Source organism: Aythya ferina (genome assembly GCF_964211825.1).
Source record: "Aythya ferina genome assembly, chromosome: 15".
NCBI lineage: Eukaryota > Metazoa > Chordata > Aves > Anseriformes > Anatidae > Aythya > Aythya ferina.
The window spans coordinates 1,161,427-1,173,743 of NC_140314.1; the positions used below are offsets into that span (position 1 = coordinate 1,161,427).

Genomic DNA, 12,317 nt, shown 5'->3' on the forward strand with positions numbered 1-12,317 from the left:
GCTTCAGTTATTTTGTTTTCCCCTAGTAGAGGCAGAAAAGGCCTTTCAAACCTTTATATAAACTTTTTGATAAAGTCTGCTTTGTATTAGACCTGTTCAGTTTTGTTGACTTGAAGATATCTGAATAAGGTTTTGTGCCTTCTAGCAGAGAACGAGCTAAAGCCTGCTGGCTAGAAGAAAGAAAGTATTACATAACGGGCAGGCTTGCCTGATGACTGCTGAGTGGGCAATGTGTAAAATTCTTCAGATTTTTGCTGCAGAGAAAGAAATTAAAGGACTCCAAGCTGAGGGATTTGAAAAATATTAGTTGTCCCCTTGCGTGCCTCTAGCTGCATGCTCTCATCTCCTTTGGCTCTGGCTGTTGTACTGCTGCTTGCTGAAACAGATGAGAAGGCTGATAAAATATTAACAATAAAAGGCAGACACACACATGCCACGGGATCTGTTCTAGCTGAATTACCTCGGGCTTTTCTGTTCTGCCACGTGAGTGCCCGTCGGGTCAGGGATGCACAGCGAGGGAGAGCAGAGCACACACCCAAGGAAAGCACAGTCTTACGCTGCCTTAAAATGATGAATAAAATCTAGTTCTTTCGGTGTGTCTGTTTTTCTGGTTGTTTCACCAGGCTTTGGAGGATCTAGGAGAGTGAAAATGATTTTGCCAAGCCTGTCACGCTGTGCTTGTGTCACAGTATGTTAAGCGGAGCCTGCGGCATCGTCCTGTGCCCGTGCAGCCACCTGGGCGAGGTGCTGTAGGGAACCAGAGGAGAGGATGGGTTGTGCAGGGGTGGCAGGTGTGTCTGAGACATCCTAAAATAGTACTGATTTAAGCTGCTAAAATAGCTAGAAGTGATCTAATGAGCTGCTTCCACGTGATGCTGTAATGCGATATGCTTGGGATTTAGGAAAGCAAATGTATTTCTCGATACTTGCATAGTATTTTTAGGTTCACTAGTGATAACGGATCTGTAAGCAGAACTGTTCTTTAGACTGGAGGACACTATTAGCACATAATGAAAAGCCAAATATGTATGGTCTTTTTAGGGTATAGTTAAATAAAAAAATGTCAGTGAGTTAGATATTCTCTAATATCCTGCACAGTGTTGACCAAAAAAAAACAACGCGTTTTGTAGCTTGTTGGAGTTAGCAGCTCCACATCTTAGTGCGTTGGGAGAACCTCCAGCCCTTCACATTGGGCCTTACGCAGCGCGTCCCTCAGCCGTGCCCCGTGTGCCATGGAGAGCTCCGGTCTGAAACCCGTGGGAGTTTAACAGCGCGAGCCAAATTGGGGAGGTTGTGGCTGACCTCCTGTTAAGTCAGAACCGAAGAGCTTCGCAGCAGTCGGTGATGACGTAGCGAGTGGTTTTACCAGAGCAGTGTGTGTGTGATCGCCTCCTTGTTCAGGCTGCTTGCCTGCTCGCCCTCCCGTCTTGCAAGCACGGCTGAACTTGATCCTCAGCGCGGTGCTGTGCTGAAAGCAGCGCTGGATGTCCAGACAAGAGACAAAGAGGGAATGTACAAGTATCTTTTTTTTATCTGCAACATTGCTTCCTTGGCTGAATTAAAATATTTTGACTGAAATGTGTTCCTTAGGAACCAAATGTTTGAGTTTGTAGTCGTTATGCCATTGCTGATAAAAGCATGTTAGAATCATGGTGCATCTTATGCTTGGACAGTCCTGCTGTCTCAACAGGAAGCTAGCTTTCATAAATACGAGCCAGCTGGGTGAGGTCACAAGTTCTTCTCTCGAGTGAGGAGGAGCCTTTTTTTCCTTGACACGGATTGTTTTCTGGTGCAGTTAATTGCATTGCAAAATGACAGGAACATCCTGGAGTGACTGCAGCAGAGTGACTCAAGGAGCTGAGGAATCTGCAGAACTGACTGTGCAAAATACCTGAATCAATTTTAAATAGCAAGGGTCTGTAAAGGAGCTCTTTCATCTGTCTTGCAAGTTGTCCTGCACCAGAAATCACTTGACAGAGAGTTTTGTATAAATATGCACTTTGTCCATATTGCAAGTTTCTCAGGATCCTAACAACACTTCCAGAGTGAAAATTAATACAAGAAAAGCTGATAACTTCTGCATCTGACAGTTGCACAGAGAAGATGAGGAGAAAACTGTAAATGAGTTGAGGTTGACCTGTTATTTAGAAGATAAGTTGCTGTGCGTGCAGATCTGAGAGTTATGGCTGTTACAGGGATTTGAAAGGAACAACAATTCGATGCCAACTTTTTTTGACATAAACGAACCAGTTACCAAGCAATCCACAAGAAATACTAATCCAACTGATTAAAAATTACTTTTCTGTATGAAAACACTAGCTTTCCATCCTACCTTCATTTTCTACAGAAAATAGAAACGTGTGAGCTAAGCTGTTGCAGCGTCTCTTTCAGTTGAACATTTAGCTGGTTTGTCCTGCCGTAAGCCGATTTCCCCTGCAGATTAAGTGTTCTGATCTGTCCCTGGTTTTTGTGGGAATGGAACACAAGGGTAAAGTAATCCTGGTTTTGTAACAGGAAGTCCAAGTGTGCGCTGAAGTGTTAATAAACCTTTACTGGGCTATTAGAGGCTCATATTTCAGTCAGAAATCTGGTGATAGAGTTAACTTTCAGTTTCATGATAGAACACCAAAAACATGGTGTGCAACACGTGGCGGAGTGGTAATGGCACAGTTCTCCATGTTACACACATTAATCTGGCCTTGTATATCCCGTATCCAAGCAACAGAAAAACAGACTTGTGTATCCAGCGTTGTAAAACCCAGTAATTGGATGAGTAGTCTCAATTGCAGGCTAACCAGCGGAGACTCAGCTCAGTTAGAAGCTGGTTTTCCTGTTGGTGAAACATAATAAAGGGTTTGGCTGTTAATTGTTAATCAGAAAATCAGTGCAAAGGCTTCACTGCGAAATGGTGGACGTAGAGCAATCCCTACTTTGTGACTGTCCTGCTAGTCAGTCGTATAATGTTGCAGGTCGACCTTAGACTTTTTTTTTTTAACTGTTATTTCAATGCTTCCCGCTCCTTTTTGCATTTTTACTTTCTATTCCTACTTCATTGTTCTGCCTCTTCTGTATTTCCTTGTTTTGCTTTTTGTGTTGAGTTCAGTTTGGTTCCTTTTCAGAGGCTTTCACTTGCCAGTTTTATGAATCCCCAGACTTAAAATAGACCTGTCTGGACAGTGTATTAAATTAACAACAGTGTTAACTTTGAAATGTTCATTTGGAATTCTAGTTTTTTTTTTACACTTACGCAATGTAATATGTAGCTTGAAATGTCCTGCCGAAGTCCAAAACCATACAAATGTGCCCCAGAAAGTTACGATTTTGTAGCAGTTTGTTGTAGTTTGCTCATTCTTCTATTGTATATTTATCCTATTCAAGCATGTCTACACTGAAAAACTTTTCTATTTGCAAAAGATAGTACTGCTTCTTCTGGTCTTTTGTAATGATTGACAATGAAGGATTTCTGGTTTTAAAGAAGTCAGAAAACTCCAGTATTTTTACTTAGTGGGCAATCCACTTTTGTAGTAGCTGGAACAGAAAGTAACGTCTCGTGTGAAAGTTCGGGCTATGTTTGAGCTGTGTTTTTCTTTAATCATAAGGGAGTTCTTGTGTCAGCAGGTAATCTGGCAGGGGAACTAATCCTTGTCTAAAATTAAAAGCTGCCAAACCCACAGGTAGGAAATAACTGAGCCAGTCTTTTATCCAGAAATGTCACTCGCCGGCTTAACTCCATGCTTGCAGAGGTACGGCTGACTTTGGCCCTGCAGCAGTGCCCTCTCTCTCTGCCGTGGCGGTGTTTCCCAAGCTCCCCTTCCATTTATCCCTACCCCATGTTGGTATGCTTCACCTGGTGGTGAAGTTGATCTGACCGAAAAATGGGTTTTCTTCCAGCCCAGTTATTTTTCATCCCTCTGGGCTGGCTGCGGTGCAGCAGTGGGACGAGCGGGTCCCCCAGCGGCTCAGCTCCTGGCGCCTTGCTGCAGGGGACGGATCTCATCCCAGTGCTCAGGAGGGAGAAGAGCTGGAGCAATCCCTCACCGTGGGGCAATAGCGCTGTGACCCCGGCACACCCAGAGCCTGGCTGCCCTTGGGGCAAGACCGAGCGCCCTGGTGGTGCTGAGCGGCTGCTGCGGCCCAGGCAGGCAGTGGGAGTGCCCGTCCCCACAGCCGTGGTTCCAGCCTCCTGTTCTGCAGTTTTTCTGCCCTGCTGCTTTTTTATATCAAAATTGTAAACCTGGCTTTAGATCAAGTTACTCTGGGGAAGCAAAGGTTGCTTTCTTGGTCTTGCATGAAAATAAAGTTTTAAATGTAAATAAACATTGGGCAGCTAAATGTTAAAAATAACTCTTTACCAAGATATTGTGTAAGGGTGTTTGCATACATCGTTTATAAATTAATAAACTGATATGTTTGGAAAGGTCAAATTCGTAGTAGTGTTAAATATTTGAGCTCACTTAGCATGAGAAATTTATATGCTAATACCTAAGGGGAAAAAAGGCGAGGCGTTGAAAATACGCTGTGATTTGATCAGCTCAGGAGATTATTCTTCTGTGTCTTTACTTTGTGTTGGTCTCAAATTCTTTGTTTCTTTTTCCCCACTGTTTTTTTTTTCACTGCTTAAAGTAGGAGCTTTTACTTTGGTAGAAACATACGACCACTGCTAGATTTCATCCTGACTGGATTTAAGCATCTAGAGTTTTAATCCCTCACCACAGCATTTTGCAGAAGTACTAATAGCTTCTGAAGAAAACGCAAACCAAATGTACCTTAAAGAGAAATCACATTTTGTCGTTATGTCCTGATGTATATTCTCGGTGGTGGTTTTCTGTTTGTTTTTGTTTTTTTTTTTTGAAAGTGTAAAGGAATACAGGGAGAGCTTCACCAGCTAAAGCTTTGTAATGGTATGAAATAGAATAGCAGTAAGTATTCAGTTTGCTGGGACAACAGTTGACTGAAAGCACTCAGCAGTACATTTTTATTTGTAACCAGAAGTTTAAAAACTATCGGACTGAAAGACTGCTCACTGATACGTGACTTCCTCTATTAGGACAAAATTGCTTTAAGTCTGGTTTTGCATTTATGCCACAATTGTAGTTTTGTCATCTAGAAAGTTCAACTTAAATTTGTCTCTGATTTGTAGTGTGTGTTGCTCGTAATCACCTTGATTTGTTAGATAAACTTAACTGTTTAAGCAGTATTTTTTTTCCCTCAAACTGTAGTATATGTGGTTTAACTCTCAATATCAAATACTAAAACCTGTTTGTTTCACAGGGAGGGGTTTGCAGTTCTGCAGTGTGGTGTGGGCCTTGCTGCTGTGGCTGTGCCTCCTAGAACAGCCCTAAAATAGGATTTGGCTTGGGCTGCGGTTGTCCTTAATAGCTAAATTTACTGCTTCGCCTGGGAGAGGAGGCCTTGGATCCATTTCACTTAGTAAGGAATTTCAGATCTATTAATGCGAACAGGCTGTCATGGGCTTCCCTGCGACTGAAGGCATGGTCTGCTTTATTTCCAAGATTATCTTTCTAAAGCCTGCTCTGCCTTTAATTTGAGCAGACAGGCTTCATTCTTCAGAACCGGGTGGCTGAGATTACAGAGAGGTCAATGTTGTAGCTTTTAGATAGAGCGGTCGGGCAGTTCGATGGAGAAACTCAGTGGAGAAAATGAAGGAAGGCAAAAGAGTAGAAATAGTTGTCTGTCTCTTTATTGAGTCCCAAGTTGTAGTTTTGCACCTACTGGGGTTCTGAAGATGCAGATCTTAAAGAAGCATTTTGGTGCTTCGGAGGTGACGCACCATTTTTTAGAGAATTTCTAAAGGAAGCACAAAAACTGCTGTAACCACATGAGTTAAAATTGGTGACTTGAGCATCATTTAAGCATGAAAAACAGTTCTCCATCACGGACTTCCCATAGGAAGTCAGTTTGAGGGTTATCTCCTCCAAAACAGGAACCTTTGGTTTTGATTTCTGCTACTGCCACTGAAGTCTCCACAGTCATCAGATTTACAATGACCACATTTTTAATACTTGTGCAGAAATTTATATTGTTAATTTGAGTGAAAAACAGCGATAATGGGCAGGCTTGAAGTCTAACTGGTGGCTGGTTGCTAGTGATGGTCACTAAACACTAAGTAAATATGGAAAGGTGATTCTCATCTGGCGGTTGTTGTGAAGTGATGTTAAAGCTTGTTTAAAAATAACTTACAGAATATTGGTCTTGAAAAAAGATCACCTGCAGTGAAGGTTGGTATTTGTAGCTTTACCTCCAGTTTGAGTGCTAGTTTTGTCATGGAGGCAAGTCAAAGGGGATTAATTAGAGGCTTGTGTAGGGCAATAAACTTGGTTTCTGTGGTGTGAGGAGCGCACTTGGCCAAACGTTTTTGCTCTGGCTTGTCCTCACGATGCTGCGCAGGTTAAACCAAACTCCTGTAGTATATCCAGAAAGCTGAGTATTCCCACTGATTGCCAAAGGAAACAAAATACTTCCTCAGTAATGAAGTGCTTTTTGAAAAGTGCCCTTTAATGTACACACTTACAAAGGCCACAGTCGTAGAACTTTTTGCTTTCCAGTTACACACGTTTCATTTAACATACTGATGTTAAAGATCTCAGCTTCTGAAAAGCATACAGAAATACAGAACACGGGTAGGATATGGGGAACAGGAAATCTGTGTGTTACAGCCTGTATTGTTTTAAAATCTAGTTTAGTAATGAGCCTTATGTGAGCTTGGCTGCCAGGGAGGAGGAAGGGCTGGAGCGTACCTCGCGTCTGCTGAGCAGGAAGACAAGAGGTTCCCTGCATCACCTGGATTTCAAAGAAAGTCCAAAACAAGTAGAACTTTAGAAAGATGCTGCCATAAGCGACGATCTGTTTCATGCTTGGATACTGATTGTAGCAGTCACTTTCGATGTAGAGTAAATGGCACTCAGGTTCTCCTGAGCATTGGTGATGTTCTCCTGTGCCTTTGTTGGAAAGGGGTCATTGAGTTCGTCTTGTTCAGGTCTTTCCCCGAGGGCAGCTTTCTTTTGATTTTAAAGTGATTTGACATATTTAATCATTAGGCCCCATAAAGTTGGGTTATGTGTAGTTCATACTGCTTAAAAAGGCAGGCTGTCCCGGCAATTTAGTACAGTGCTGAACTAAGCTGCTAGTCCCGAAACATCTTTAAGTTATATTTGCTACGAAGTCTGGTCTAGTAGGATTAAAAAAGCAAACCTTTTAGAAGGGAAGTTGTCACCTAATTCTGGATGCCTTGTTTTGGAACAGAGCTGCTGATTCTTCCATTTTTCCTGGCACCAAGTCCTGCCTATTGTGCTGTGGAAGCCGGCAGGATGTGCTGCTAGCACGGCACCCCGCAAAGGTGCTGCAAAGCGTTAACGTGCCAGCAAGCGCTAATCTGGTTACTCAGGGTAACAAACAAATACTTTAAGGAAAATCAAACAGCCAGAAGGCTAGCTTTAATTCAGTCTCATGTTTCGGTGGGTATCTCCTCATTTCCACTGAAGGCTTTCCAGAGTTTGGGAGCGCAGACTCGTCCTTTCGTCATGACACGAGCTGCCCTCCCGGGGCATCACCTGCTGCCAGCTCCGCATCCCGGCCTCAGGGCGTGAGTCAAGGTTTCTGTTTCCACTTTGATACTTGAACTGAGTCACTTGTTCTGTTGTGAATGCCCAAGTTTTTATGGCTCTGCATGTCAGGATTGCTCTTGTTCCTTCCTTGTTAGCCTTTCGGGGGTGTAAATTTCCACTGGTTTTGTAGCTTTGACCTGCTCCAGAGATCTTCCCTGGTCAGTACTGACGCCTTGATGGTGGACAGGACTCTGCTGTGAAGCCAGGGAGATCTCAAACATTGTTTAGATGAAGCTTTATTTTTTTTTAAACTTTCCAGCTCTGGTTTAATAGATCTCATTTATTTCATCCATGCATATGTAAATTCTTGCCCCAATAAAGGTAAACGTTTTTATCTCAGGAATTCTCATCTGCTGTTTCCAGAGGTACCGGGAGCTGTGCGCTTGGTTTGCGTGCAGTGGGTTAATGTTGTGCTCATTCCTTGTAGAAAACAGTTTGGAAGTGATGTTTCAAAGGAACTTGGTATTTATCCTCTGTATGGGTTGTGGGGATGATTCTAGCTGCAGTATGCCATTGCACGTTCACCATTTTGTTTTTAGAATCAGCCTTTCAACAATGCGCTGCTGAATGTTACGTGAAGAACTTTGTACCAGCCATCTCATACAGAAGTTTTTGCCATAACAGTGTCCTGCCTTGAGGTGTAGCAGGAAACTTCACCTCCTGTCCTCAGAACCCTGCCTTTCCCAGGGGACCAGCTCAGCCCTGTTCGCGGTGCTCAGCTGCCAGCCCAGCGGCTGTTTCGTATTTAGGCCATGCAAGGAGCCGAGCAGCTGCTGTGTACCTGCTGTGCCACTGGGTCCTGTGCTCAGCTCCTGCTCCCAGCTGTGGGCATCCCACCATGCAGAAATGCCCGTGGATCCTGCACGAGCAGCATGTTTGGGGCCTCCTGGCACGGCAGGGGCTCCGCCGTGCTTTTCCTGTTAGTAATGGCTTGCAGGGGCATCCCGGTGCGATGGTGAGTTAACTGTTTTGATGGCACAGAGTCCAGCTGCTGGGAATGCCAACAGCCGTGTAACCTTAGTGAGAGGCCAGCTGTGTTTGTGGCATTCTCGGGGAGAGGTTAGGGCGGTGGGCTCCCAGCCAAGGGCCAGGGACCTGCTCTGATGGGGTCCCAGAGCCCGTCACGGCTGGGGAACTTCTCTGCAGCTGCATCTTCCCCTTGCTAACCAGCTCGTGATTCCAGGAGGCACTGTTCCTCTGTTGCTTCATGCTACCTAGTAGGAAAGGCACAAACAAGACCTAGTAAGGGGTAAGTAGCAGTGGGAAAAAATATTTAGCATAGGTTTGTGAATTCTTTAATTAGTTGGCAGAATAAATGAGCGTCCCGTGGAGCTGCAGGTAGGCATAAACTTAGAACTAAAAGCAGTAGCTCCTGCTGTGCCGAGGTAGGCAGGTACCTTTGGTGCTTTGTTGCTTTTTCCCTGTTGACGGCTCAGCAAGGAGATAAAGGCCGTGCTGCTGTCACAAGGTTAAGTTTTCTGTTTCATGGCAGTGGTCACTGAAAAACAATATTATTTAGTGGCTCTTTCTTGGCTTCGTTATTAAAGGTGGAATGTGGGCCTGCAGGAAGGGTGAGGTCTTCCCTCTGCGTTTCCAAACCTGACATCATCATAAGTGGCTTTTCTAAATCAGCTCTGGCCTGGGGACGCCGTGCTGCCACAGCCGATGACTGGTAAAAACAGTCCCTGACTTCAAAGGAGATCTGGATTTTCTGGTTGTGGCCCTAAATACTTGATAAACCAATCACATGTGCAAAGGGGACTTGCTGTATACACAAGAATTGTTTTGCACAATGCTGCATAGTCTGCAGGTAACAATATTTAAAATGAAAATGAACTTCTGCCAGCACTTCGTGTAAATTTCTTTACTTTTTCACTCAAATGGGTATTACTACCTAGGGAAAAGCAGAGAATTCACTTTTTATGAGTGTGAGGTGGTGTGCAAGTTCTAGGCAAGTACTTGGTGGGTTTAAATTAATATTGTGCCTAGAGCTGTTCAAAAGCATCCGGTAGCTTCGAAGTAGTATAATGGGAGGATCGTGATCATGGGATAATATCAGAACAAGCCTTTTTTATTCCAAAAGTAAAATTCATTTTGTAATTCCCAATAGTTAAAAGTGAATTTGTAAAATTTTATAGTTACTGTAATTTGGTTATTGCAGCATGGGTGGGAAAAACTGAACTCTCAGTCAAACTGAAAGCTTTTTCACATAAACCTGCATGGTACTCCCTGCTAGTTCATGGGATTTGCAGCAGTTCAGTGCTTTAATGATACATACATATCTAGTTGTAGGTATCCTAAATGTTTTTAGAAGTTGTTTTGAATTATGCCATGTGAGGTGGCTGTTTCATTTCATAAAACTGCCTGTTAGGTTAATGTGTGTTCTCCTCTGGTATGCTGGAATTCCTCTTCTGTGGTGTCTGTTTCATATCACGTAAATATGTAAAAGTGGGTCAGCACAGAGGGTGAATGAACTGCTGAAATACCTGCCTCTAATTTGTTTCTCTTGCACTAAGCCAAATTAAGGGCTAGAGTTATTTAAAGGGGGGATAATGTAAACTTTGATTATGTAACACAGATGTAGAAACCAGTTGCATTTTTTCTTAAGCAGATTTCTAGGAAAAAGGAAACATTTGCATTTAAGAGAAGTTTTTCAGGATTCCAGTTTGTGTTAAGTCGTGTGCAGTTTGAAACATCTCTGTACTCCATGCGGTGGATTAGTGCTGTGGGCTGAGAATTTCGGGAATGTCAGGCTTTCCTGAGCACTCTGTGCTGGGCAAGCCATCAACGTTTCTTCCTTGGCAGTGGCCAAGAGCCAGTGCTACCTACGGCATGGTGAAGGTGGTGGTGTTGGCAGCAGAGGTTATAATGAGTTACATTTGCAACTAAGCAATTATTAAAAGCAGTCTTTGACCCTGACCATGCTAATTTGTGTTCTTTTTTTCCTCACTTAGGGCTGAGAAAACGGAGGTACTTAGTGAAGACCTGTTGCAGGTATTGTAACACAGTTAATATGCATTCTTAAAATTCTGTCTCTAAAGTTTGAGCCATCTGAGTACCCAATGTGGGGGGAAAAATGCAAATGAAGTGGATGAAAACAACCATGTCCTTGGCTGACTTCTTAGCACATGAAAAAACTGTTAAAATTTGCAAGGAAAAACTGTTACTTCTCTTTCTTAGTCCTATCATATAGCTTGGTAAAGTGAAAGAAGAAGCTTTATCTTTTTTCTTTTGATTAGATGAACTAGCTTGTTAAGCTTACGAACCATTAGTGCTAATGACTTGCCAGGCTGTCTGGTGGAGTATGATGAGCTGGGAAGAAGCTATGATTAGGCACAGCTGGTTTCTGTCTTCATTTGTGCTTCTCTTGAAGAGGTCATCTTGGGCTTTAAAAGAAGTGGCGAAAAGCATACCAGCTGCTTGCTAACTGATAATGACTTTTTTCTAGAAGTCTGGAATTGTTCTTAATAAACGTACAAATGCTTCATACTTAGCATGAAATATTCTCAAATCTGTCACCCTGACATTTGTTCTGTTTGCAGACTTGTCATCTTTCTAAAAGTATGCCATCTAATCAAACAGTAGTTTCATGGTGGAATTTTAGCTGCAATTGTTAGATTAACAAGGTTGACTAATCACATGAAACAAATTTGACTACGGACTTGTTCTTCTACATATTTTTCTTCCTTTGGTTATTTCGTGAAAGGTTCTTACAGAAAAAAAGGACAGAAGGTGAATTGGCTGGGGAAGTTAGATGTGCTAGCTTCTCCTTTTGGACTTGGACTGTAATGGTTGTTTCAAGTCAATTACAAAGCATGTTAATATGTTTTAAGTTCAAGACCTTTGCAGAAAACACATGGGCCAAACAAATGAGGTGTTACTTTTGTTTCAAATCTCTCCAGCTGTTTGGGTTAAAGTAGAAGGTGAGAGAATGTAATGGCTTTAAACCTGAATTCAGCAAGAACAAGTGAAATCATCTTGAGTAAGGGTGAAATGAGCTGACCTGAAACACTTTGCCCTGCTTTCCAGGGAACTGCTTTGGTTGAAATGTAAATATCTTAACAGTTTGACAATATCATTTTTAATTTCTAAAGGGATGTGTGCAATTAAATGGCAAAAAGGCTGATAAAACACCTTGATAGCCTTCAAGGGCCCATCTGTTTTCTTGGTTAAAGGCAGAGTAGTAACAAGAAGTGAAAGCCAGAAGTACTGCTGCTTGTTGCCAAAAAAATTTTGCAAGCAAGGCTTTCCCAGGCACAGAGCAGACTGGCTACACCCAAGTGGAAGAATTTACTCACTTGTTTGTTTGCTCTTGGGGGCTTGCGGAGGGGAGGGAGGCTCTTATCTAACTAAAGAGCTTAAAAGCACGGGGCTGTTTGTTTTCCAAACATGTTTCACAGTGTTTCTTTTTATATTTGTCTCAGACTTTGACATAGGATTGCCATGGCTTGCTTTCTGTTTTCTGAAGTGTAATGCTCCATTTCAAGTATCTCTGTTAAATGTGTTCCTGCCTGAAGAGAAGCAATGCAGCTCAGTACTGGAAGGGCTTCTACAATAGGCCCACTTTCTGGAATGCCCTTGTAGCATATAGTGGAGCAATTGTTTGATGTCTTTGTTCACTGAAGATGCCCCGTGGGTGCAGACAGTAAAGCCTGTAGGTCACATTTTTCAGTTCAAATGTAGCTTAATGGA

At 42.8% G+C, this 12,317-nt stretch overlaps 1 protein-coding gene across 6 annotated transcripts in view; it reads left to right on the plus strand.

Annotated features, from left to right (window-relative positions):
• The window catches only part of ARHGAP17 (Rho GTPase activating protein 17), a 41,620-nt gene that overhangs the window by 6,920 nt on the left and 22,383 nt on the right, over window positions 1-12,317 (plus strand). For all 6 annotated transcript variants that reach the window (XM_084536286.1, XM_084536290.1, XM_084536287.1 and 3 more), the window contains exon 2: window positions 10,580-10,619. In XM_084536286.1, coding sequence (XP_084392412.1) covers window positions 10,580-10,619 — 40 coding nt within the window. The remainder of the gene's footprint in view (window positions 1-10,579; window positions 10,620-12,317) is intronic.